The sequence below is a fragment of the Ambystoma mexicanum genome, chromosome 4q (genome assembly GCF_040938575.1).
Source record: "Ambystoma mexicanum isolate Mex_15411 chromosome 4q, UKY_AmexF1_1, whole genome shotgun sequence".
In the NCBI taxonomy this organism is placed as follows: domain Eukaryota; kingdom Metazoa; phylum Chordata; class Amphibia; order Caudata; family Ambystomatidae; genus Ambystoma; species Ambystoma mexicanum.
The window spans coordinates 1,241,719,475-1,241,745,463 of record NC_090928.1 but is presented as its reverse complement, the minus strand read 5'-3'; the positions used below and the strand labels follow the sequence as shown (position 1 = coordinate 1,241,745,463).

Genomic DNA, 25,989 nt, shown 5'->3' with positions numbered 1-25,989 from the left:
TGGTAGGAAATCCTGGCGGAGTTAAGAAATCCTTGCTTGATTCGGATTGGATCCAAACAATTGAAGCTTCCATGCGTACCCCTCCATGATGCATCTCCATGATGAACATAGGAAAAGGGGCACCTTGGCCCCGTTTCTGGGGATCTATCCTGATAGGGGAGTTCAGAACCAGTTTCCTAAGATTTCGCTGGAATATTTTGCATACCATAGAAATCTTGCTAGGGTATGGCGTCGAGAATACTGAGCATATTTATTGTAGATGTTGTCGAGTAAGGCCAGAGAGAAAAACATTAAAACGCCTGTTGACAGAATGCATCGCGCTGTCATACAAATGGGCCAAGGCCTTGTGGAATCATATCGATTGCTTTGAGAGAACAGGCATTTTACATTTGTGGGAACTTTGCTTGGCTGGCCGCACCACTTCTACGGTGATAGCGGTGATGAATTTGGTAAACATATTGAATTTATGAGAATTACTATGCCCAAAGGAAATTAATTTATTAATAGATGTGGAATCTTGAGGTTTTAATTTAGGTCAGATGTTTTACATTTTTGTGTTAACTGTTTTAACTCTTTTGTTGCAGGTTTTATTTATCTTTTGCTTCTGTTAGTACTACATTATTAATTAGTGGTGCATTGTTAAAGGTTATTGTTTTAACCAATACAACACTTAAAAAAATATGGTTGTGAAACATTACAGCATGTGTCCTTTAATGTGACTGGATATTTGTATGTTTTCTTTGTTTATTGTCTTAATAATGTTTTTTTTTTCCATGCCAAAAATCCTACTTTTGTCTTGACACAGTGTTGTCCGATGTCACACTGATTATTTTATGGCCCTGTCTTCCTTTCCTCCAGGTGACCACATTGCGGGAATGCTGGCCGTGGCTGTGGCATCCAGTCGGACCCTGGAAGTCTTAGACCTGGAGGGAACTGGTCTTACAAACAAGTCAGCACAAGTAATTCAGCCGCGACATTGTTCTACCTAATGAGGCCGGAATGAATGTGGTTTGCTTATAGTGATGCAATATCTGAGGGGGTAGCGTATGGGTGAACTTGGGAATGAGGAACTGAGCAGTAATGGCTCATAAACTGCAAGAAAACTGGCAATTATGTCTGCATCATTGAGCGCACACAAAACATCTAAGCGCATAGAAGGGCGGGGTGGGGATGGGCATGGAGAACGAGAAAGGACTAGTATATCCAAAGGGGGAGGTGTATCAATTATTGCCAAAGACTGCCTTTCTATCAGGAAGGTAGAGAAATCCCTGCACAACAGTGACTACCTCCAAGTAAAAATTAACCTATCTCCCCAATGTACCATTGCTGTCCACATTGTCTACCGCCCCCCAGGCCCAACAGGTGACTTCCAAGCCTCTCTCATCCACCTCCTCTCTGACAATCTCAAGAAACAATCTCAAGCCATTCTCCTGGGGGATGTTAACCTAGGTCTCCTGGACAGGAAGGACCCAGCAGCCAAATCTCTTGACTCAGCCCTCAAGGCTCTGGGCTACAACAACACCATCTTTAGCCCAACCCACGCCCAGGGCAGAACCCTTGACTGGATTGCGCAACGTAACAGCCCACTCATCATCACTGGAAACCTTCCCACCCCATGGTCAGACCACCACATCATCACTTTCAGCATCCTCACCACCCCCCCCCACCCCAACCACTGCCACCCTGCCTCACCAGAAGCTCCCGCCAACTCACTAAGGAAAGGCTACTGCCTTTCCTCCAAGGCCCAGCCTTCAGACCCCCTTTCTCCACAGACCCAGAAACAACTCGCAACAGCCTACGAAGCTGCCATCAAAGCAGCCATTAACTCCATTGCCCCCCGTAAACCCTGTAAATCCAAACCCACCACCCATTCCAACTCCTGGTTCACCCCAGACCTCCTCGCACTCCGCACTGAAAAAAAGGATGCTCTCACTCAGTGGCAAATGTCTCATTCGAAGGGATTGTGTCCTCCGACGTATTCCTCATCTTAGATATATCCTTCCAGCTCTGCTGGCCTCGGAAAAATTTTTCTCCAGAGGGCGCTGCGCGTCGACGTCCCTCGAGTCGATGTCCTTCGACAGCCGCCGTATCGACGCTCGACGTCATCCTGCCTATAAAGGCCGCGCGCAGCTTCCGTTGTTCAGTTCCGTTTTTCCGCGCTACTCGGTGCCTCGGAATACCGTTGCTCAGTTCTTAGTCAGATAATACCTATTTACCTCGAGTTATTCGATCCGTACTTGATGGCTTCCTCGTCGGAACCGACAACTCCTCGATCCGGCTTCAAAAAATGTCGAGATTGTGGGAAAAAGATGTCGTTGACCGATCCTCACAGAAATTGTCTGTGGTGCTTGGGAGCCGAACACCATTGTTCGGAGTGCGAGGACTGTATGTCCATGACAGCTAAGGCCCTGAAGGAGCGTAGGGGGAAGCTGGAGAAAGGTAAGACTTTTAAAGCTTCTTCTTCGTCGACGAAGTCGAGACATTCGTCTCCTCGTCACCATTCACGCTCCAGGTCTCGGAGTGGGTCTCATCACTCCTCGAGATCGAAGCACTCGAAGAGGAGACGTCGAAGATCCCCTTCTCCGTCTTCCTCTTCCTCTGTTTCGCCAAAAAGAATCCCTTGCCCCACGAAACATAGTTCACGGGCTGAATGGGAGGAATTCAGGAAAAATATGATGAGCGTCTTCGAGAAAGCGGCCTCGACCCCCTCGAAGACTGCCGAGAGCGATGCTCTGGTCGAAAGACCCGACGGTCAAAAACGCCGCGAGTCGCAGTACCCGGCGAAAGAAACCTCTCGAGCGCGTCTCGAACCCTCGAGTAGGACTATGACCTCCAAACCTTCCTCGAAGGTTCCGTCGACGCCGTCAACGAAGGTTCCGTCGAGGTCGATGTCTTCGACGCCGTTGTCGAAGGGACCTTCGACACACGGGTCTGTCGACTCGACGCCGGCCTCGACACGGGCGTCGACACCGAGAAAAGTCACGGTGACCACACATCCAGTGACGATCCCCAGGCCCTCGACGTCGATGGCGTCGATATTGTCGAGTAGAATTCCAATTCTGTCGAGGTCCTCGAGGCCTCCACCTCTGTTTTCGACGCCACGCTCGAAGCCTTCGGCGTCGACGACATCGACGTTCTCGAGGCCAATAATGACAAGTTCGGCACCCTCTGCCTTGGAAATGGGATTTACTCCCTTTATGAGTTCAGAACAATTGAGAACTATATCCTCAATTTTAGAAGAGGGTGATTTGTCTGAACAAGACACATTTGAGTTACAGGGACCTGTAACCCCAGTTAGAGAGGAATTTTCCTCTGAAGAGCGCAGATTAAAGGATCTTCATGATTCTTTACATGAGGCAAGTGGGTTAGACACTTCCCCTGAGGTGGATTTTGCTAAGCCAGACCCGGGGGAGCATGCTGAAACCCCCTACAGAGCCTTAATGGCCAGGATTACAGAGTTCATGGGGTGGTCTACACCTTCACAATCTTTCCAGCAAGATGACCTCACGGATATTCTTGACAAAGGCCCACAAGAGGATCCAGTGGTGCCCTTTCATAAAGCTCTTCAGAGAAAGATCATGACAAACTGGGAAACCCCAGATGTAATACCAGCAGTAAATAAAAAACTGTCTGCAAAGTACAGGGTATCTTCCACAGACCCAGAGTTCTTGTCTAAACATCCATCCCCAGAAAGTCTGGTGGTACAAGCAGCATCCTTTACCGATGTCAAGACGGCTTATCCTACAGTCCCACAGGACAGGGACGATAAAAAATATGATGCTATGGCAAAGAAAGTCTTTTCAGCATGTAGCATGGCGTTAAAGTCTGTTAATGCTACTTGCACCCTTGCTAGGTTCAGCCATACACTTTGGGAGTGTGCTTCTACAGTGGCTGACTGCATCCCGGAGGGAGAAGAAAGGGATGCGTTCCTGAATATTATACAGGACGGTAAAGACGCTATGTGCGAATCCCTCCAGACGGGCATTGATTCGGCTGACAGTATCAGCAGAGCAATGGCGGCAAGTACATCAACCAGGAGGTTCGCTTGGTTGAGAAAGTCGGGTTTTGCCCCAGATGTGCAAGCCAGGCTCTTGAACATGCCATTTGATGGCTCTTCTTTGTTCGGGAAAAAGGCGGATGACAGTTTAGAGAAACTGCAAACTTCAAAAGCAGCAGCAAAATCCCTAGGAGCTGCAATCCGTCAGACTCCTTTTCGTCCCACGGGAACCTCTGCGAGGGGCAAGTCCTTTCGCTTCTACTCCGCATTCGGAAGAGGTAGAGGACGACCGGCTCAAAGGGGTCAAAGAAGAACTACCCGAGGTGGACGGGGTAGATATTCTAAAGCCGCAGCAACAGCAGGTGCCTCTTTACCATCGGCATCTGCATCAGCCGCCCCAAAACCACTCCTAGGACTCCCCTCACAGGACACCTGTAGGAGGCAGGTTGACACAACATCTGACGGTATGGCAGGCTATCACGTCAGATGCTTGGGCATTGGAAACAGTCGCCCAAGGTTACTGCCTGCCTTTCCTACGTATACCTCAGAGTCATCCACCGGGGATCAGCTCTCAGAAAGCTCCAGATCCGCTCCTCTTGCAGGAAATTTTGGACCTGCTAGAGAAAGGTGCCATAGAACCGGTACCTGTAGCGGAGAGGAACAAGGGCTGGTATTCCCCTTACTTTCTCATTCCGAAGAAAGACGGAGGACTGAGACCCATCTTGGACTTGCGAGAATTGAACAAATTCCTCAGGAAAGACAAATTCAAGATGGTCACTCTTTCTCAGATCCTCCAGGCCCTTCAGTTTCAGGACTGGTTGGTATCTCTGGACCTTCAGGACGCTTATTTCCATGTGCCTATCCATCTCAAACACAGGAAATACCTGAGGTTCGCAATTGGCAACTCTCACTATCAATTTCGAGTACTGCCATTTGGGCTGACCTCCGCCCCGAGGGTCTTCACCAAGTTAATGTCGGTAGTGGCTGCAAGTCTAAGGAGGGAAGGGATTCACGTCTACCCCTACCTGGACGATTGGCTGATCAGGGCTGTTTCTCCGGAGCAAGCTCAGATCCAGCTAAATCACGTGTGCTACTCCCTTCACAAACTGGGCTTCTCCCTCAATTTAAAGAAGTCTCAAATGATACCATCGCAGAGACTCCAGTTCATAGGAGCGATCCTGGATACTTCCCTGGGAAAAGCCTCGCCACCAGAGGTGAGGGCTCAAGATATTCTACAGATGGTTACCAAGTTCCAACATGCCCAACGTCTCCCAGCCTTCGACTTTTTGAGGTTGCTAGGCCTCATGGCATCCTGCATTTTCCTTGTGCCAGATGCTCGCCTGAGAATGAGATCCCTCCAGTGGGCACTGAGGACTCAGTGGTCACAATTCTCGGGGAGAATGACAGATCTTCTTCAGGTTCCCGGCAGGGTGGCTCGAGACCTTCAGTGGTGGGCCTGTCAGGAGAACATTCTGAAAGGAGAACAGTTTTGGCAACCCTGGCCGGAGATAACAGTAGTCACGGATGCCTCACTCACGGGGTGGGGAGCCCACGCCAACGACTTGACCATCAGCGGTCGTTGGTCTCCATCGGAGTCCAGACTACACATCAACCTGTTAGAGCTGAGAGCCATCAGACTTGCGTTGAAGGCTTTCCTGCCAGCTGTACAAGGGAAGAACGTCCTGATAATGACGGACAACACGGTGGCCATGCACTACCTCAACAAAAGAGGAGGCGTAGGATCACTACCCCTGTGCAGAGAGGCGATGCAGCTCTGGTTTTGGGCAATCCAAGAAGGAATCTCTCTATTGGCAGTTCACCTAGCCGGAGAGAAGAACTTGACAGCGGACGCTCTGAGCAGGCAGAACACAGTCTCCCACGAGTGGGAGCTAGCTCAGGAAGTCCTTCAAGAGATCTTCGCCCTTTGGGGAACCCCTCAGGTAGATCTGTTCGCCACCAGCCTAAACAGGAAATGCGACCTGTTCTGCTCAAGGGAATTTCCTCCGAGAGGAGCTCTGGGAGACGCGTTCATAGTGGACTGGGAGTTTCCGCTTCTGTACGCGTTCCCACCGGTCCCTGTCATTCCTCAAATGATCAGGAGGTTGAGAAGATTCCGGCGAACCATGATCCTAATTGCCCCGGATTGGGCCAGGAGAACGTGGTACCCGGACCTTCTAGACTTGTCCATCTGCCCTCCAATTCGACTTCCGCTCAGAGAGAACCTACTCTCACAGAAGGGAGGTCAGGTTCTCCATCCAGACATCAAAACCCTCAACCTTCACGCTTGGCTTCTGAACGGCTGAGGTACAAGGATTGGGACCTCCCTGATGATGTTATGGAGGTGTTGCTTTCGGCAAGGAGGCCAGCAACAAAGTCTTTATACCGCTGCCGTTGGAACAGATTTTGCAGCTGGTGTAGAGAACAGAATATCGACCCATTTTCATGTGGTACACCAATGGTTTTGTCCTTCCTACTATATTTGGCAAATTCAGGCCTTCAAGTTGGCACCATTCAGGGCTATCTCGCAGCGCTATTTATCTTTAAGCGTACTGCGGAGGAACCATCCTATTTCAAATTACCCTTGGTAATACAGTTTCTAAAGGGGTTAACCAATGTTTATCCCCCAAGACCATTCCAAGTTCCCCTATGGGATTTAAACTTAGTACTAACTTTCCTGATGGGTACACCTTTCGAACCTCTCCATTCTTGTTCGTTAAGATTCCTTACCCTTAAGACTGTTTTATTAATAGCACTTACATCTGCTAGAAGGGTGAGCGAATTACAAGCTCTTTCTTGTAAACCCCCTCATACAATCTTTCACAAAGACAAAGTTGTCCTGCAAGTGAAGCCTAATTTCCTCCCAAAGGTAGTTTCTGAATTCCATATCTCTCAGAAGATTACCCTACCATCTTTCTATCCTCTTCCTCACCCGGGAAAAGAGGAAGAGAGGTTACACAGACTAGACCCTAGGAGGGTTTTAAGTTTTTACATTAGTAGACTAGCCAGGATAAGACAGGCAGACCAGCTGTTTGTAGGTTACGCAGGTCACAAGCTGGGGTTACCAATAACTAAGCAGACCATTTCCAGATGGATCATTCTAGCCATTCTGGAATGTTATAAACTGGCAGGGAAAGAGCCCCCTCAAAACCTTAGGGCTCATTCGACCAGAGGTATTGCAGCTTCATCGGCCCTCAAAAGAGGCGTGCCGATTAAAGATATATGTGCGGCCGCTACATGGTCGTCTGTCCATACCTTTACACGTTTTTACAATCTGGATTCCTCCTCTAGTCAAGAGACTAGGTTTGGAAGGGCTGTACTGCATTCTATTCATCAATAGAAGACAGCGTGAAGTCAGTACTCCCTCCTCCGAATATAGAATACTGCTATGGGAGCCTATCTAAGATGAGGAATACGTCGGAGGACACAATCCCTTCGAAGAACAAGTTACTTCTTACCTTGTAACGTTCTTTCGACGGGATGTTCCTCCGACGTATTCCTCATCGACCCTCCCATCCATCCCCGCAGTTCTACTTCCCTTGTTCTTGCAGCTTACGCTCCTTCAGGGTGATTAGCCTAGTCCAGACAGTAATACTGTGGGCTACAAAACGGAACTGAGCAACGGACGCTGCGCGCGGCCTTTATAGGCAGGATGACGTCGAGCGTCGATACGGCGGCTGTCGAAGGACATCGACTCGAGGGACGTCGACGCGCAGCGCCCTCTGGAGAAAAAATTTTCCGAGGCCAGCAGAGCTGGAAGGATATATCTAAGATGAGGAATACGTCGGAGGAACATCCCGTCGAAAGAACGTTACAAGGTAAGAAGTAACTTGTTCTTCTGATAAAGACAAGATGACTTTTAAATCATGCTCCACTAGATATAAAAAAGCAATCACCCTAGCTAAGGCCAAATCCTTTGAATCCAGAATCTCTGAAGCCCAATCCAGCACTAAAGAAATCTTTGCCATTTTCAGGGAGCTAGAGACACCCGCGCCTGCCCCCCAGAACTTCACCAAAGACAAGGCCTGGTGCGATGATATACAAGCAGCCATGAAAAATAAACTGAGTCTGCTCCAAAACAAAATACTAGCCACCAAGCAAGCCCTACCCAACACACACACCCCTGTCCCACCACCAGCCCCGGACCCCCCCCAACCCTTTTCATTCAAACCCATTCTAGAAAAAGACATCACCAACATAATGAGGAACATCAAACCCTCCAATTGCAAAGGTGATGTATGCCCAGCCACCATTATCAAAGACTGCGCCGAAGCATTAGCTCCCTTCCTTACAGCCTTTGTAAACGCCTACTTTGCTACAGGGAAAGTCCCTGCCTCCCTCAAGGAAGCCTGGGTCTGCCCTCTCCTAAAAAAACCTACCCTCGACCCCACCTCCCCCAACAACTATAGACCCATCACCACTGTCCCCTTCCTCCTCAAAATACTGGACAAAGCAGCCTACCTGCAGGTTCAACACTTCATTGAAGAGAACAAACTCCTAGGACTCCGACAATCAGGCTTCCGCCCCAGACACGGGACCGAAACCGCCCTACTTGACCTGAAAAACCAAATGGACGATGCCAGAGACATGGGCAAACCAGCACTTCTCCTACTTCTTGACCTATCCGCGGCTTTCGACCTCGTGGATCATGACGTCCTATGCCACCACCTCTCCTCTACGGCCAAATTTTCCCCTGAAGCCACAGCATGGATCACTTCCTTCTTACAAGACAGAACCATGCAAGTATTCTCGGACCTAGCATCCGCCTCACCTACTATCATACTCTGTGGTGTGCCCCAAGGCTCCTGCCTCTCACCCACCCTCTACAACATCTTCACACGACCCCTTTTTCTCATACTTGACGCCATGGGCATTTCATACACCAACTACGCTGATGACACACAGATCCTCCTCACCCTCACTGGCAACTACGACACTGACTCCATGACCCTCAACAACCTCTACAACACCATCCAAGCCTGGATGGCAGACAATGGACTATGCCTCAACTCAGACAAGACTGAACTCCTCCTGGTAGGCTTACCCGACACGCTGAAAAATCTAGACTCCCAGTTCAGTCATTTCACCATAAACTCCATCAAAATACCTGTCTCAGAATCAGTCAAAATCCTTGGAGTCTACTTAGATTCCAACCTATCCATGGATAAACAAGTCAACGCTATAGCCTCTGCAGCTGCATAGAGAACTGCACTAACATAGCCAGAGCCATCACTGGATCTAGGCTTGACTATTGTAATGTACTCTTCCTAGGTACATCCAACAAAAACCTAGAGAGGTTACAAATCATGCAGAATAGCGCTCTCCGGGCAGCCCAAGGCATTGCCAAAAGAGAACACATCTCGGAAGCCAGAAAACGAGCACACTGGCTCCAAATAAAAGAAAGGATCATCTTCAAAACGCTGACACTGACTCACAAGTGCTTTCACCTTACTGCCCCCGACTACCTCTCCCAAAGGATCCACCCCGTCTCTTCTACGAGGCCAACCAGATCACCATATACTAACATGCTTTCTGTGCCATTAGTAAAAAAAGCCAGAGCTGGCGGTTCCAGCTTCCCATATCTCGCACCCACTCACTGGAACGCCCTACCTCCTATAATCCGAGATGAGGCCTCCCTTTGCACCTTCTGCAAATCCATAAAAACCATCTTATTCACATAAGATTCCTCGCACCAGTTGAATACATCTCTTATGTTCCAGTGCATAAACTGTTTTTAATGACCAACTGTACCAACCAAAATAGCAGCTCTATGCCTGTTGAATACATAATGTACTGCTGAATGCCTCTTTGCCTGTAACTAAGCTCTTGCAAGTAACAGCGCCTCAATGCCCATGGGTTACTTGCGCGCTATATAAATTTAAATAAATAAATGTTACTTTGTTTAGATGACTGTTCATTGGGAGTGAAGCCGTTGAGAGAGAGAGAGAGAGAGACCTAGGAAGTTGGCTATTGTGGGAGAGCGTGTGGCTAGTCACTTTGTGATCAGAGAGCTGTGTGATGCAAGAGTTAGGAGTGGATTGCTTTAGTTATGACATGGTTCAGTAGCACGTTTTGAGAATTTTAGACGTTGTGCCAAGTCGAGAGCAACAGATCCATGGTGCCATTTCGGATAGTACCCTGTATGGCGTTCGTGGTCTATGCCCTGCATGGCAGTATTGTGTGCTGAGAATTTCGGTCCCAAAGGATTTTGCCTCCACACAGTATTGTTCTCTGTGCACAGACTATCCCCTTACCAGGCGGTTTTACTGTCGGTCTGATGGGATTTGCTTTCCCACACAATATTGCTCCCAGTGCCACAGGATATTGCCTAGCAATACAATATTGTAATTAGCAGTCAAGTTCAGTTTCATTTGAAGTTCATCCATAAAAGCCCAAAAATACATAAATACAATATCACCATAAAAAGATGTTGTCAAAACATAGTAGGTCATAAAACTATAAAATACAACCATTGCCGTTGTTGCAAGGCTCCTGCAGCGCGGGAACCTAGTGTCATGCCCCGCATTCCTATTTCAAGACACTTGCAGATATCTACTTCCAGTTGGAAACTGCCCTGGAGACTGTTTTCAGCCCACGGAATCCGCCGCACTACAAGGTCCAGAATTCCTTCGGCTCGCAGTCACGGGAAACGCCCACAACGTGACTTGCGTTCTGAAACAGATCCCAGTACTTAGTGTGGCGTGTCCTTGTAACGGGTGCTCCTAAAACTGACTATTCAGTTCGAGTACTCGATCTACGATTACCTACGGTTATCTTCCTGTTATCTGATTCCTGACCCGGCTTTGTATCAAGGATTATTCTGACGTCTTTTCCCTCGATTTCTGGCTCCTGGCTCCCTCGGTTGTTTCCCCCTGGTTAACGAACTCCTGGCTTGTATTTTGGATTTGTTCTTTGCCTACTTCCTACACAGAAAGTATACGAACTCTTTACCACAGGAAAATACACGGCGCTGCTCACAAGAAGACAACGCTCTACACACTGAAGTGACCAAACGGACGCTCTCCTGTTTCTGCTGGTCACTCCCTGGATTTGGGACGCTTTGCTGTTTATATTTGGGGTTTATTTTGGACACTATTAGACGCGCCCTCGTGCCGTTCGGGTTAGGTGGATCTTTGCACAAACTTTCTTCTACTGGGACTTCCATTTTCTACCATCAAGCCAACCTCCTACTACACACTTTCAGGTTACGGGACTTCCTACCTATCTAAGCAGGTAAGAGGGGTCAAGAAGGGAACAAGTATTGTATTTTGTACCTTTGGCTGCTATCTTAAACTATCCTTTTCTTTGTTCCTCTAGCTCTGTTGTCGCTGCTCCTGCCTTTCCACTTAAGCCCCTGGCCTGTTAGTTACTACCTTCTACAGGCTGCGCTCTTGGGGGGAAAGTCTTGTGCAAAATCACGTTTCAAGATATCCCAGAACCATCTTGGTTATAATCCAGGTTATCCCAGAGTGAAGAGGTTCCCTAAGCGGAGGCTGATCTTGTATCCTTTAAAAATCTGTATCCTTTTCCTATTGCGTAAAAGTTGTGACAGATTTAGGAGCCTATTACTTTTGCCTATCGGTTATGGAAACGGGAGCGGATCCAATGGCGGCTTTGATACAAGCCTTTGCGACCTTACGCACCGATATGGCATCTGCTAATGCGACTCTCCATCAACGTATGGATGTGCTACAGAGTTTTGTGCAGCCCTTACCCCCCGATGAGGAGTTCGGTGATGCCGCTGCTGCAGCAGCCCCTCCTGTACCCCAGGCACAATCGTCTGCACCCATTGTGCTTCCTGGACCTTTCCCTTTGGCCCCTCCAGAACGCTTCTATGGAGATCCTAAGACTTATCGGACCTTTGTCAATCAATGCCGTTTACATTTTCTTTGTCGACCATTGGCATTTCCTGACGCTGTTACCAAAGCAGCGTTTCTCCTTTCCCATCTGGGAGGAACAGCGGCGGCTTGGGCTAACCCTTTACTCGAAGCCAATGATCCAGCCCTATATAACTTTGATGCCCTTATTCAGTCTATGAATAGCGTATTTGATATGCGTTACAAGGCACAAACCTCAGACCTTGAATTCCTTGCTATCAGTCAAGGCAAATCAGATCTTCTGTCTTACCTCACTCGCTTTAACCAATTGGCAGCAGAAACCACCTGGCCCGAACAGAAGAAGGCAGCTGTCTTCTATAAGGGTCTTTCGGATGAGTTGAAAGACTCCTTATCAGTGGTACCAGCTTTACCAACGGGCTTCCCGGAACTGTTGGACTTGGTCCTACAAGTTGACGCTCGGCTACGGCAAAGACGTGGCGAACGGCGTGTTCCTGACCTTCGCTTCTCAGTCAAAGCAGAAACAACTCCTGCTACTCCCTCAGGAGAAACCGAGCCAATGCAAATAGGGGCCATCAGAGGTCCCTTAACCAAAACAGAACGAGAACGACGTATGGTTAACAACCTGTGTTTCTATTGCGGTCAATCCGGCCATTTCATTCGTGCATGTCCCAAGAGACCTGTTAAGGTAGCGGGAAACGCCAGGACTCGTCCTTAAATCGAGCCCTAAGGATGAGTCGCAATATGGATGGCTCGGACCAGTACCCTTCCTCCTCACACGTCTATCTTGCCATGCGTTTCGTCCTCCCGGGTGTTGAGGCCTTCACCAGTCCAGTTATGATCGATTCGGGGGCTAGTGGAAACTATATGGACATACAATTAGCTCAACACTATGGTATACCTGTGGTTCCGAAAACTACACCTGAGGAAGTACACGCAGTGGATGGTTCTCATCTGGTGTCCGGATGGATAACGGAACAGACTGTCCCACTTCGCATGTCTACCTCGGGAGAACACATTGAGCAAATAGTTTTCGACCTTATTTCAGCCCCGCAATTCGGGATCATTCTTGGTCTTTCTTGGCTCCGGACTCATAACCCAATTATTGATTGGGTTAAACAAACAGTTCATTTTGCTTCTGCGTTCTGTACCCAACATTGTTCTCGAAGCCCCGGTGCGACACCTTCGTCTCCCTGTTTGGCTTTGGTATCTAACATCTCCTCTGTTAATGCCACGCTGGGAGACTCTAATCCCGAACTACCAGCAGTATACCAAGACTTTTCCGATGTGTTTGACAAAGGGTTATCAGAAAAACTCCCTCCGCATCGTTGTTATGATTGTCCCATTGATTTGGTACCTGGGGCAGTAGTACCTCATGGTCGTGTTTACTCTCTGACCCGAAACGAAGAAGAACACTTGAAAGAGTATGTGGAGAAGGCATTGCTTCTGGGACATATTCGACCTTCCCGGTCCCCTGCTGCCTCACCTATCTTCTTCGTACCGAAAAAAGAAGGGGATCTACGCCCTTGCGTGGATTACAGAGCCTTAAACAAGGTAACAGTCAAGAACCAGTACCCATTGCCCCTCATAACGGAGTTGCTTGATAAGATGACATCATCCACTATTTTTACCAAATTGGATCTTAGAGGGGCATATAATTTGGTGAGGATACGAAGCGGGGATGAGTGGAAAACCGCTTTCAAAACAAAGTTTGGACTATATGAGTATTGCGTCATGCCCTTTGGACTTTGCAATGCTCCAGCTACATTCCAACATTTTGTTAATGATATTTTCGGAGATGTACTAGATTGCTATGTCGTGATCTACTTAGATGACATCTTGATCTTCTCGGATTCCCTCACCCAACATATCCAACACGTTCGCTCTGTACTGCAGCGATTACGTACACACTCTCTCTATGCCAAATTGGAAAAATGTGTATTCCATGCATCATCAGTTGAGTTTTTGGGGTTTCAGATATCTGCGAATGGGGTGCTCATGTGTACTTCCAAGGTTAAAGCAGTAAGGGACTGGCCAGTCCCAGATTCTGTAAAGGCACTTCAATCTTTTTTGGGTTTCTCGAACTTTTACAGACGCTTTATTGCCTCATTTTCTGAGATAGTAGCGCCCTTGACCCGTCTCACTAGCCCGAAGATTCCATTCCTTTGGGATTGCAAAGCCCAGTCGGCCTTTGAGGCATTAAAGGAGGCCTTTACTACTGCTCCCGTTCTGCAACACCCGAACCCTTCCCTTCCGTTTATAGTGGAGGCTGACGCATCCGCTATCGCGGTGGGGGCTATTTTGTCGCAGATCTGCCCCACTACACAACAACTACATCCGGTGGCTTATTACTCCCGTAAATTGTCTCAGGCTGAACGTAATTACACTGTTATGGAAAGGGAACTCCTAGCAATTCGAGCAGCCTTTAAGGAGTGGAGACACCATCTTCTGGGTGCTCGACATCCAGTAACTGTGTACACTGACCATCGGAATTTACAGGCCCTTTCCAACGCAAAATGTACCAATGCTCGACAAATACGTTGGCATTTGTTTTTCACGTTATTTGACTTTATAGTCACTTATCGCCCTGGACCTCTCCACGGAAAGGCAGATGCATTATCCCGAGTCGGTGCCGATTTCGACACCCGGGACTCGGTTACCCCTATGCTACCTTCGGGTTCTGTCATTTGTGTTTGTTCGGTCTCCCCCTCACTTCTGGATCAAGTTCGACAGTGGGCCAATGAACATGCCGCTTATCTCGACACCTTGGGTGCCCAGGTTGTCACAGGTCTTCCTTATGTTCATGGTCTTTTATACTTACCTGACAACCACACCAGACGGAAGGCTTTGGAATGGGCCCATGATACCCCGTTAGCTGCACATCCAGGCCAGCTTAAAACCTATGACCTGCTACATAGATGGTGTTGGTGGCCAGGTATGAAAAAGGATACCGCGGCATACGTATCTACGTGTGCAATATGTATACAATGTAAAAGACAACCAGGGAAACCATTTGGTCTATTAATGAACATGCCGCTTCCTCCACGCCCATGGCATACGGTGTCACTCGATTTCGTGGTGGAACTGCCCTTGGTTAAGGGAATGTCAACGGTGCTGGTGGTGGTGGACGTATTCACTAAAATGGCACGGTTTGTACCGTGCTCAGGTATACCTACCGCCTCCTCATTGGCTACTCTTTTTTTCGATCATGTGGTACGATTCTTCGGACTACCCACAATCATGATTTCTGACCGGGGTACTCAATTTACTTCACGGTTCTGGAAAGCCCTTACCCATTCTTTGGGGATTGATGCACGGCTTTCATCATCTTATCATCCTCAAACGGACGGACAAACCGAACGCACAAATGGCACCATGGAACAATACCTTCGTTGCCTGTGTTTACAGCATCAGACAAATTGGTTATCCGTTCTGGGGACAGCGGAGTTTGCTTATAACAACTCTCGACATACTTCAACAGGATGTTCCCCATTTTACGCCTTGTATGGATTACATCCAAGAATACTTCCACCTGTCTTACCTTCCTTGGATCAAATCCCTGCAGCAAAATCCACGAGAGACACTCTGATTGCTATACGGAATTCCGTTATATTACATCTACAAGCTGCACAACTCCGGACAAAGACGCAAGCGGACAAACATCGGTCGCCTGCCCCCTCCTATGTCCCCGGTGATCGTGCCTGGTTGGCAACCAAACACCTCAACATTCGGGGTAAAAGGAAACTCATGCCCCGTTATGTGGGTCCCTACAAGATCCTTTCTTGTCTCAATCCGGTTGCTGTCCGTTTGGACATCCCATCCCATTGGCGGATTCACCCAGTCTTTCATGTATCTCTACTCCGTCCTTTTGTACCTGGCACTCGACTTCCTGTCGCCCCTGCTCCAGTTATGGTACAGGGTGATGATGAATATGAAGTACATGCTATATTGGACTCCCGTCTGCGTCGTGGAGTACGTTTCTACCTGATTGATTGGAAGGGTTACGGTCCTGAAGATAGGACTTGGGAACCGGCCTCGAATCTGCATGCACCCCGGCTCTTGCGGGCCTTTTGGTTGGAAAGACTGCGTGCCCGCAGGGGTGGTCGTCCTTTGCGGGGGGGTACTGTCATGCCCCGCATTCCTATTTCAAGACACTTGCAGATATCTACTTCCAGTTGGAAACTGCCCTGGAGACTGTTTTCAGCCCACGGAATCCGCCGCACTACAAGGTCCAGAATTCCTTCGGCTCGCAGTCACGGGAAACGCCCACAACGTGACTTGCGTTCTGAAACAGATCCCAGTACTTAGTGTGGCGTGTCCTTGTAACGGGTGCTCCTAAAACTGACTATTCAGTTCGAGTACTCGATCTACGATTACCTACGGTTATCTTCCTGTTATCTGATTCCTGACCCGGCTTTGTATCAAGGATTATTCTGACGTCTTTTCCCTCGATTTCTGGCTCCTGGCTCCCTCGGTTGTTTCCCCCTGGTTAACGAACTCCTGGCTTGTATTTTGGATTTGTTCTTTGCCTACTTCCTACACAGAAAGTATACGAACTCTTTACCACAGGAAAATACACGGCGCTGCTCACAAGAAGACAACGCTCTACACACTGAAGTGACCAAACGGACGCTCTCCTGTTTCTGCTGGTCACTCCCTGGATTTGGGACGCTTTGCTGTTTATATTTGGGGTTTATTTTGGACACTATTAGACGCGCCCTCGTGCCGTTCGGGTTAGGTGGATCTTTGCACAAACTTTCTTCTACTGGGACTTCCATTTTCTACCATCAAGCCAACCTCCTACTACACACTTTCAGGTTACGGGACTTCCTACCTATCTAAGCAGGTAAGAGGGGTCAAGAAGGGAACAAGTATTGTATTTTGTACCTTTGGCTGCTATCTTAAACTATCCTTTTCTTTGTTCCTCTAGCTCTGTTGTCGCTGCTCCTGCCTTTCCACTTAAGCCCCTGGCCTGTTAGTTACTACCTTCTACAGGCTGCGCTCTTGGGGGGAAAGTCTTGTGCAAAATCACGTTTCAAGATATCCCAGAACCATCTTGGTTATAATCCAGGTTATCCCAGAGTGAAGAGGTTCCCTAAGCGGAGGCTGATCTTGTATCCTTTAAAAATCTGTATCCTTTTCCTATTGCGTAAAAGTTGTGACACCTAGTGGGGCTTAGTCGCGGTATGCGAGGCCTATCGCTGCGCAGCGCGGCCAATGAGGGAGCTGGAGGCATGAGGATTGTGATGCGACTCCTGCCGCGCAGCCAGTGACCCAGAGCCCTCGTGTTGCATCATCAGTGCTTGGTGACGTCTGGTGTGGGGCAAGGACATAACATCCCTCTTTTTTTCCAAACAAAATAAAATAAAATCGTTTTTTAAAACAATTGCCCAAATCAGCATACAAAGTTATTTAGTCTCACCAATCGTGTAGGGTTTTCTCTCATCATTCCGGGTTATTTTTCTCTCTGGGTGGGGGTCTTCAAGGCTTGGTACCTTTTCCGATTCTGTCACTGTGACCATTTCTTCTTTCTTCTGGGATGCTTTCTTCTATATCCCCTGACACTCCCGGCAGCATCTCGGGTTCCGGTAGTCGAACCAAGGACTTGCTAGGGGCTCTTTGCCTTGGGTTTTCTGCCCACACCTCTTTTGCCAGGCATTTGAACCATGAGGCGTTCCTTGCTATCGTTTCCGCCCCTCTCCATGTTGTTATGAGGGTACCCTGTTTCTCGACCACTGTCCAAGGCATGTCATCGAGCCGGAGAGTACGTGTTAGCATTCTTCAGCGCGATCACATGATCCCCCAATGCGTAACTTAGATTTCTTGGCATTTCTCTGAACACTCATCCGTTCATTTGCCCAAGCTCGTCGTGCTAGAACCTCGTTTTCATTCATCTTCATGGAGTGGGTCGAATTGTGATGTGATATCGATGACTGTAGCAATGTGTTGTACATGAAGTCTGCGGGGGGAACTCCTGTTGACACGTGTGTTTACTCAGTAGATTTGTACAAACCTATAAAGTTCGATCTTCTACGGGAGGTCCCGTAACTTGGCAATCCTAAGAACTTTATTTATGCTTTGCATAAAACGCTCAGCGTCCCGGTTTGCTTGGGGCAACCGGGGTGAGATGCGGTGGTGGTGTATCCGAAGTTCTTCCAAGTATCATTGAAACTCTCTCTTGTGGAATGGTGAGCCGTTGTCAGCCTTAACTGATAGTCGGAGGCCATAAGTGGCGAAATGTTTTTTGAGAGATGGTATGACCCTCTTGGCCACAGTAGATGACAATATTTTCACCTCCGGATATCTTGATTGGTCGTCTATTGCCATTAACAAATAGACCCCTTCTTGTACCTTGCAAAAATCTACACTAATAGATTCCCAACGGGATTGTCCTCTTGGAGCAGAGCATATCAGTTTGTGTCTTGCGGGTGTTCCTGCTGCTTGACACGGAAGCAGGTTGCAATCAGCTCTTCGACCTTCCTGTCTATGTGTGAGAACAACACCCTGCTCCATTTCCGGTACTTGGTGCAGGCGGATCCTTTGTGGCCCTCATGCGCAAGACCGACCACTTTGTCCTGTAACTTGTCTGGTATGACTCTCTTCTTTCCCCGGAGGAGCAGCCCTTCCGTAATTGATGGTTCATGGCGACCGTGAATGCGTCGTCCAAATATCCAAATACCGGTTTTGTAGGTTCTTCAGAAAGTTATTTTAGTTGCTGGACAGTATCGAGTTCTTAGTGATTTCACAGCACTGGTCTTGAAGGGTGGCTTCAGTGAGTTCTGTGATGTTCATGGCTCTCGGCTTTGCCTGCTGTATGACGTGGCAGATGTATTCCTCTGTGGTCTTTGCCTCTTAGAGTTCAGCCACCTTAGCTGGATGTGGGTGTCTAGAGAGGAAATTCACTGGATCATCGGCTTCGACTTGATGTTCCAGATTGAATTCATATTGCTGTAGGTGTAACAGACATTTCTCGATTCTCGCTGGTGGATGAGATGCAGACCCTGTCAAGATAACTATTAACCGTTTGTGGTCTGTGAACACCATGAATTTCCTCCCATGGAGGTATATGTGGAAGTGGCGACACCCCCAGAGTACCGCAATAGCTTCCTTTTCTATATGGCAGTATCTTTGTCCAGTTTGAGTGAGTGCACTGGACTCGTAGGCAATGGGCCTTACTTCACCGGTTGGGGTTTTCTGTATTAGGATGGCGCTTAGGCCTACTGGGCAGCCATCCACATAACGTTTGGTGTTCATAGAAGTATCAGGATATGCCATTGTTGTATCAGCTGAAAGTGAGTCTTTGATACTCTGGAACGCTTCTTGGCATTTGTTATCCCACCTCCACTTTGAGTTGTTTTTCATGAGTTCGCTGATGGTTTCCCGAGAGGGTAGCCAGGTTGTGAATGAATCGACCACAGTGGGCTGTCATACCCAGAAAGCTCCCGACGTCTGTGTTAGGTGATGCTTTCTTGATATCTGCAACCTTGAGATGATCTGCTGATACACCCTTGCTGTTGAATGTGAAGCTACAAAATTAGAATTCTTCCCTCAGGAATGTGCACTTGTCTTTGTGCAGTGTGAGGCCGGCCGTGTCCAACCGCTCGAGCAATGCTGCCAGTCGTAATATGTGTTCCGCCTTGTTTTGCACATATATCAAGATGTCTTCACTGACATTTAGAACACCTTGGAGGCCCTGAAGTGCTGTCTGTACTGCATGTTGAAATACTTTGCTGCTGAGGAGATGCCAAAGTTTAGGCGTGTGTATCTCCTCAGTCCAAGGTGTGTTGAGAACGTGGTGGTGCACCCCGACTCTTCATGTAGTTTTAGTTGGTGATACCCAAAGTGCCGCAAAGTTCGTGCATAAGCACCATCATCATCCTCAACACGGTCCGTGAGAGGCAGGCTGCCCTGAACTCTGGCAGCTCGGTGATGCATTGCGGACTTGGCTCGCCTTCCGAAATGTAGGCCAAGCACCCGGAATTTTCACGGCAGCAGCAGTTCTCCTCCTCAGTTGGCATTAGCTTGCACCGATTGCACGTGCACCAGGTGGAGACGCCGTCCATGCGACATGGTCCAGGCTCTTCATCCGTTGACTGGTCCTCCCAACTGCCGTCCGAATCCCCATCGTTTTCGCGTGCTTGCCTTTCCAGTAGTTCCTCCTCGGTGTACTCGGGCTCGTACATATACGGCATTATTGTAGCCATTGTGGGGTAAAGAAAGTAAAATAATTTACAGAGATGGTACAGGTGTTGACAAGGCCTAGAAGCGGCGAAGGTAGCTGACCAGAGCACAGAAACGAGTCACAGAATACTCAAAGTAACACAGAGAGAGGAATGGATTCGAAAATCTGCTGCTGTGTGTTGTGAAACGGTGTGTTTATACTTATTGAGGAAAGAGGCGTCCTGCCATTTCCATGGCGACACTTCATTAGCTGAGGCGCAGCGATTGTTGACACGAAACGTGCTTTGGCTTTGGGAAATGGGCGGTACGCGTCTGCTGATGTCAGGCTCCGGGGCGGGGGATTTGATTTAGTGCCGCAAAAGCAGGTGAGCCAGGGCGATGGGGGGGAAATGATAGGATTATCAGAAAATGGCGGCTGATTTCGAGTGCGTTAATGGACGAAAAGTCGGGTAAGGTCCATAGGAAAGTTTTCTACGATCTACCGATTTATGCTTAAAAACACATGGCCGAACCGTAGGGACAATAAAAAAAAAGTCCCGGAACTATCCTTTAAGGTCCAAATTCGAGAAGATTGTTGATCCCATGAGGTCAGTGATGATCTCGTCCAGCATTGCTGTGTTGGAAAGGCGCATGTTCATGCAGATCCTCACTTTCCCTGGTTGTTCCAGTTTGTGTGCCACCACCATTGGTGAAACCCGGGGGTGGGACCTGTAACCTTTTCAATTCTGCCAGCCTTTTCAAGGTCATGAAGTTCCTTCGCCACTAGTAGGTGTTCTTCTGTGTCTCACTGATTTTTGGTTGCTCTGTGGTGTCGATATGAAGCTTTATTCTGTGTCCTTTCAGGCACCCAATGCCTTGCAGCAAATTGGGATGCTTGGACAGAAGGTCTTGGATCTCATCTGTTGGTGATATCACGCATATTAATTGTATGAGGCCCAGGTCTTCGGCTGATTCCCAACATAGCCGGTCCGATAGCACAGAAAGTAGAGTGCTTGCTTTGACATCTGTGCAGAGCCTGCTGACGCAGGTTCGAATCCTGGCAAGGCCAAACTCAGCCTTTCATCCTTTCGAGGTCGATAAATGAGCACCACACACCGTGAGTAATAATAAGCATCACTCAGATACCTGAGGGTTCGTAGCGCTATATAAATGCTAAATTATTATTTTTTAAATTATTATAGCAGGCACTCCAAACCGGTGTTTATGACATATATTTTGGTTTGTATGGTGTTGTCCCCCTTTTTGAGTTAGTTTCGGAAAGGTCCTCGTACTGGTAGGGGTTTTCGACACCCATATAGCATACAGTAGTGACAGTTTTTTTCAGTGCTGGTTATGGGCTCATTCTTACATATGTTGACTGTGGTATGATGTTAGGGATGTTCCACTGTTCATTGTGATGACCGTCGCCTGTCCTGCGATCTCTATTGTTCATCTGGGCGGTTTCAATTTTTCTCTTTTCCCCCCTTCATTGAGGGCTGAGATCATGTGTACTTTCCCTCATCTTGTGGTTACTGCTCTGGACTGTGTGTTTGCTGCCGTTGGTACATCCTCATCTCCTGATTCTTCTGTGGATGAGCCGTCATTTGCATCTGCCTGTCGCGTCTTTGCTTGTTTCTTTTTCTGGCTAGCACTCAGCGACATCTGGCGTCTTTGTGCCACTGGTGCTGAGGACCGACACACTTTCGCGTAATTATCTAGCCATCTGTACATGCTGCGCGTCATACCTTGTGCAGGGAAGTGTTTTCTCCAGAGCCATGGCCTCCGCACCACCCGCACCCTTTGGGAACTGGCAGGTGTGATCGCCACGGTGGGAGGCTTCCTGGGGTTCTTTCTTGGCACCTTTTTGGACTGTCATTGGAAACTCTTGCGATTGTCATAGATGGGGTGCTCTTTAATTTCTGCAGGTTGTTCCCCATATGGGCAGCTGTGACGTGGGCACATTCATTTTGGCATCCATACTCTAATATGTGGTGTACAGAGATTCCTTTTTCGCTAAGTACTATTTGCTTCAATTTCTTTGGAGTGCATCTCTGGCGTTTTATGTCTTCATCATCTTCAAACTCACAAGATAAAGCTAAGCCTACGCAGACGTGTATGGTAAGCGTCGATTGTCTCCGATTCCTCTTGAACCGTCGTGCAGAATATGAATACCTCATAATCTGGATTTAGTTGGGGCATGAAATGATTCGCGCGGGCTTCTTTAGAAGTGTCATATTCATCTGGGGCTCCTGTGGTCGCAAGTGAATTAAATAAGTGTAGCAATTCATCCCCTATGTTCAAAAGGAGGTAACAGCGTTCCGGACCCGCGATGGTTGCGCGCTGTAGTTGAGGGATGGAAACTGGCTGCTAACCTGTTTGCTGCTGGGGTGGTTGCAACTCCGCTGTGGTCTTGGGGACTGCTTGTTCCTGGTGTGGCCATCATGTTTCCGTCAGTCGTATGTTCTAAGTTCCCCAGCACTCTGTGTGGTTTTGTGTGGTATTTCACTCAACTGTTGGAGAGAGGTGGATAGTGATGCGACTTGTGCCACGCGGCCGTTGACCCGGAAGCCCTGGGTCACGCCCTATTTATTCATACAGCACCGCCCATGCGAGGTGATGTCTGGTGTGAGGCGTGGACGCAACAGCCATCTCCAGACTGCTTCTCTGAAGCGCAATGCACTAAAGATGGCATTTTAGGTATAAAGAAGATGAAGTGGGGGCACTTGAGATAAATAGGAGGTGTGGGGGGAATCAGGGGAGTGGGGCCACCTTGCTGGAGGAGATTCTAGGGTACGACCCCAAATTGGACAAATGTTAGGGTGAAAGATCGACCTTGCAGGGGGGGTCCTTAGCCTTTGCAATGTTGCTCTTTCACAAGCGATGCTTGGACCTCAATCCAAATACTAATACCAATTATTAACATACAATAATTCAGAAAATTGCTAAAACAGTTGGAGTATACCCCATTGCGTGGCCGTCTCTGAAATGTTTTTTTCAAATCGTAACGCACAACGACTGCACATATGCCAACCCTATGCCAAATGTACAGCTTCCAGGCCGGCCATAAACGTTGTGCAACTGCAACCGTCACCCCATGGCATATGGTTCTGAATGCCCATAGCATGGCCCCCTGAAAGTGAAACAGTACTACACTATATTACCGGCAGTGTCACAGGTGTCGGATATGCCAATTTCTGCCGACACTTGGGATGTATACAGCAAACACTGGCATTACTTGCTTCGCAAGATAAAATGTGATGAAGGTAGCCAAGCATGAATGCGGCCAGCCTCCCCACCTCTGAGCCAACCTCCTCTCTCTGCAGCTCTATGACTGCGAACTGGATGCGGCCTAATTACTCTGCATATCTTAGTGGTAGACTACCATTTTCTGGGCTTGTTTCGTAGCTCCCTGCTATCTTGTTGACAACTTGCTTCAGGCTTTGCTGCGTCTCCCAATTGCATTTTTTCAAAAACGACCTGCGCTGCCTTTGGCTTCAGTGACTGGGGTAAGACCATCTCAGACAGAACTGGACACTTTGTCCTTCAACTTTTTTCTGGTCTCTCTCAACTGGAGTCTCATCCACATACCCCTACTTTTGCTCCGATGTACAGGCCATTAAAGCTTTGAGTGAGTACACCATTATTTTCATAGCCGCTCCCCCTGACTTTATAATTTGCTCTTTCCAGCAAATTTGTCCGGACTGGATAATTTGCTCTTTCCAGCAAATGTTTCCTGACAATGTGGAAAGGGTCCTTCTAGAAGCTGGGGTGCAGTTGGGATTATTTCCCCCTTACTTCTGGAGGAAACCCCCAAAGATGCACTGGCCTTTCTGTGAGGTTCCATCAAAAACGTAATTATTTTATGTACTTAGTGAGACATGTACACGTGCAGCAGACCACTAGTTTAGCTTCAGAGCAGTAAGATAACAAAATCCTGCTGAGGCACGGAGGCTCAGGGATGCTTTCTAATAGGTCCCAACCTGAGGTTCCTGTTGGGGGTAAAATCTACCAGGGCCTGCTGGTCTTCAGGACTTTTAGAGCCTGATTCCAGGGGCATACCTCAAGGTTCCCAGGTACTGCCACAGCGTTTGCATCTCTCTTCTTCTAGACTTCTCTGCAGTCTTCCTCCTGAGACCTTTATCCTAGGTACTGCCACTGCAACTGTCTGCATTTCTTGTCCTCTAGACTTCGCTGCAGTTTCCCTTCTAAGACCTTTCTCCCAGCTACTGCAAACCTGACTATCTGCATCTCCTTTCCTGTGGACTTCTCAGCAGTCTCCCTTCTGGGGCCTTCCTCCCAGGTACTGCCACTGCGACAGTCTGCATCTCTGCTCCTCCTCTAGATTCCTCTGGAGTCTCTCTTCTTAGACCTTTCGCCCACCTATTGAAAATGTGACTGTTTGCATCTCTCCTCCTCTCGACTTCTCTGCAGTCTTCCTTCTTGGACCTTTCTCTCAGTTACTTCCACTGCAACTGTCTGTATCTCTGCCCCTATAGATTTCTATGCAGTCTTGTTTGTCTGGCCTTTCTCCCAGGTACTGCCACTGTGACGGTCTTCATCTCTCATCCTCTAACACTCTATGCTGTCTCTCTGCCTAGACCTTTCTCCCAGCTACTGCAAACTCAACTGTCTTTACTTTACAAATGTATAATGCGCTCCTCAGAACCCAGAGGCAAATGGGCGCGAATGGTCTGCATCTCTCCTCCTCTAGACTTCTTTGCAGTCTTCCTTCCAGGTGCTATCACTGTTACCGTCTGCATCTCTCTTCCTCGTCTAGACACCTCTGCAGTCTTCTTCCTTAGACCTTTATCCTAGGTGCTGCCACCACAACCGTCTGCATCTCTCCTCCTCTAGACTTCTCTGCAGTTTTCCTTCTGGGACCTTCCTTCCAGGTGCTGCCACCGTGACCGTCTGCATCTCTCCTGCTCTAGACTTCTCTGCAGTCTTCCTTCTGGGGCCTTCCTTCCGGGTGCTGCCACCACAACCGTCTGCATCTCTCCTCCTCTAGACTTCTCTGCAGTCTTCCTTCTGGGGCCTTCCTTCCAGGTGCTGCCACCGCGACCTTCTGCATCTCTCCTCCTCTAGACTTCTCTGCAGTCTTCCTTCTGGGGCCTTCCTTCCGGGTGCTGCCACCTTGACCGTCTGCATCTCTCCTCTTCTAGACTTCTGTGCAGTCTTCCTTCTGGGTCCTTCCTTCCAGGTGCTGCCACCGTGACCGTCTGCATCTCTCCTCCTCTAGACTTCTCTTCAGTCTTCGTTCTGGGACCTTCCTTCCAGGTGCTGCCACTGTGACCGTCTGCATCTCTTCTCCTCGTCTAGACACCTCTGCAGTCTTCTTCCTTAGACCTTTATCCTAGGTACTGCCACAGCAACTGTATGCATCTCTCCTTCTCTAGACTTCTCTGTATTCTCCCTTCTGGGGCCTTTCTCCCAGTTACTGCCACAGCGACTGTCTGCAGCATTCCTCCTCTAGACTTCTCTGCAGTCTCCCTTCTTAGACCTTTCTCCCAGCTACTGCAAACGTGACTATCTGCATCTCCTTTCCTCTAGACTTCTCAGCAGTCTCCCTTCTGGGGCCTTTCTCCCGGTTACTGCCACAGTGACTGCCTACATCTCTCCTTCTCTAGACTTCTCTGCAGTCTCCCTTCTGGGGACTTTCTCCCAGTTACTGTCACAGCGACTGTCCGCATCTCTCCTCCTCTAGACTTCTCTGCAGTCATCTTTCTGGGGCCTTCATCCCACGTACTGCCACTGTGACAGTCTGCATCTCTGCTCCTCCTCTAGATTCATCTGCAGTCTCCCTTCTTAGACCTTTCTCCCAGCTACTGCAAAAGTGACTATCTGCATCTCCTTTCCTCTAGACTTCTTAGTAGTCTCCCTTCTGGGGCCTGTCTCCCGATTACTGCCACAGTGACTGCCTGCATCTCTCCTCCTCTAGACATCTCTGCAGTCTCCATTATGGGTCCTTTCTCCCAGGTATTGCTACCGCAACGGCATAGA

The 25,989-nt window shown here is 48.5% G+C and overlaps 1 protein-coding gene across 3 annotated transcripts in view; it reads left to right on the top strand.

Annotated features, from left to right (window-relative positions):
• Nucleotides 1–25,989, top strand: part of LRRC73 (leucine rich repeat containing 73) — a 206,615-nt gene that overhangs the window by 99,732 nt on the left and 80,894 nt on the right. For all 3 annotated transcript variants that reach the window (XM_069608814.1, XM_069608813.1, XM_069608812.1), the window contains exon 4: nucleotides 859–959. In XM_069608814.1, the coding sequence (XP_069464915.1) occupies nucleotides 859–959 (101 nt within the window). The remainder of the gene's footprint in view (nucleotides 1–858; nucleotides 960–25,989) is intronic.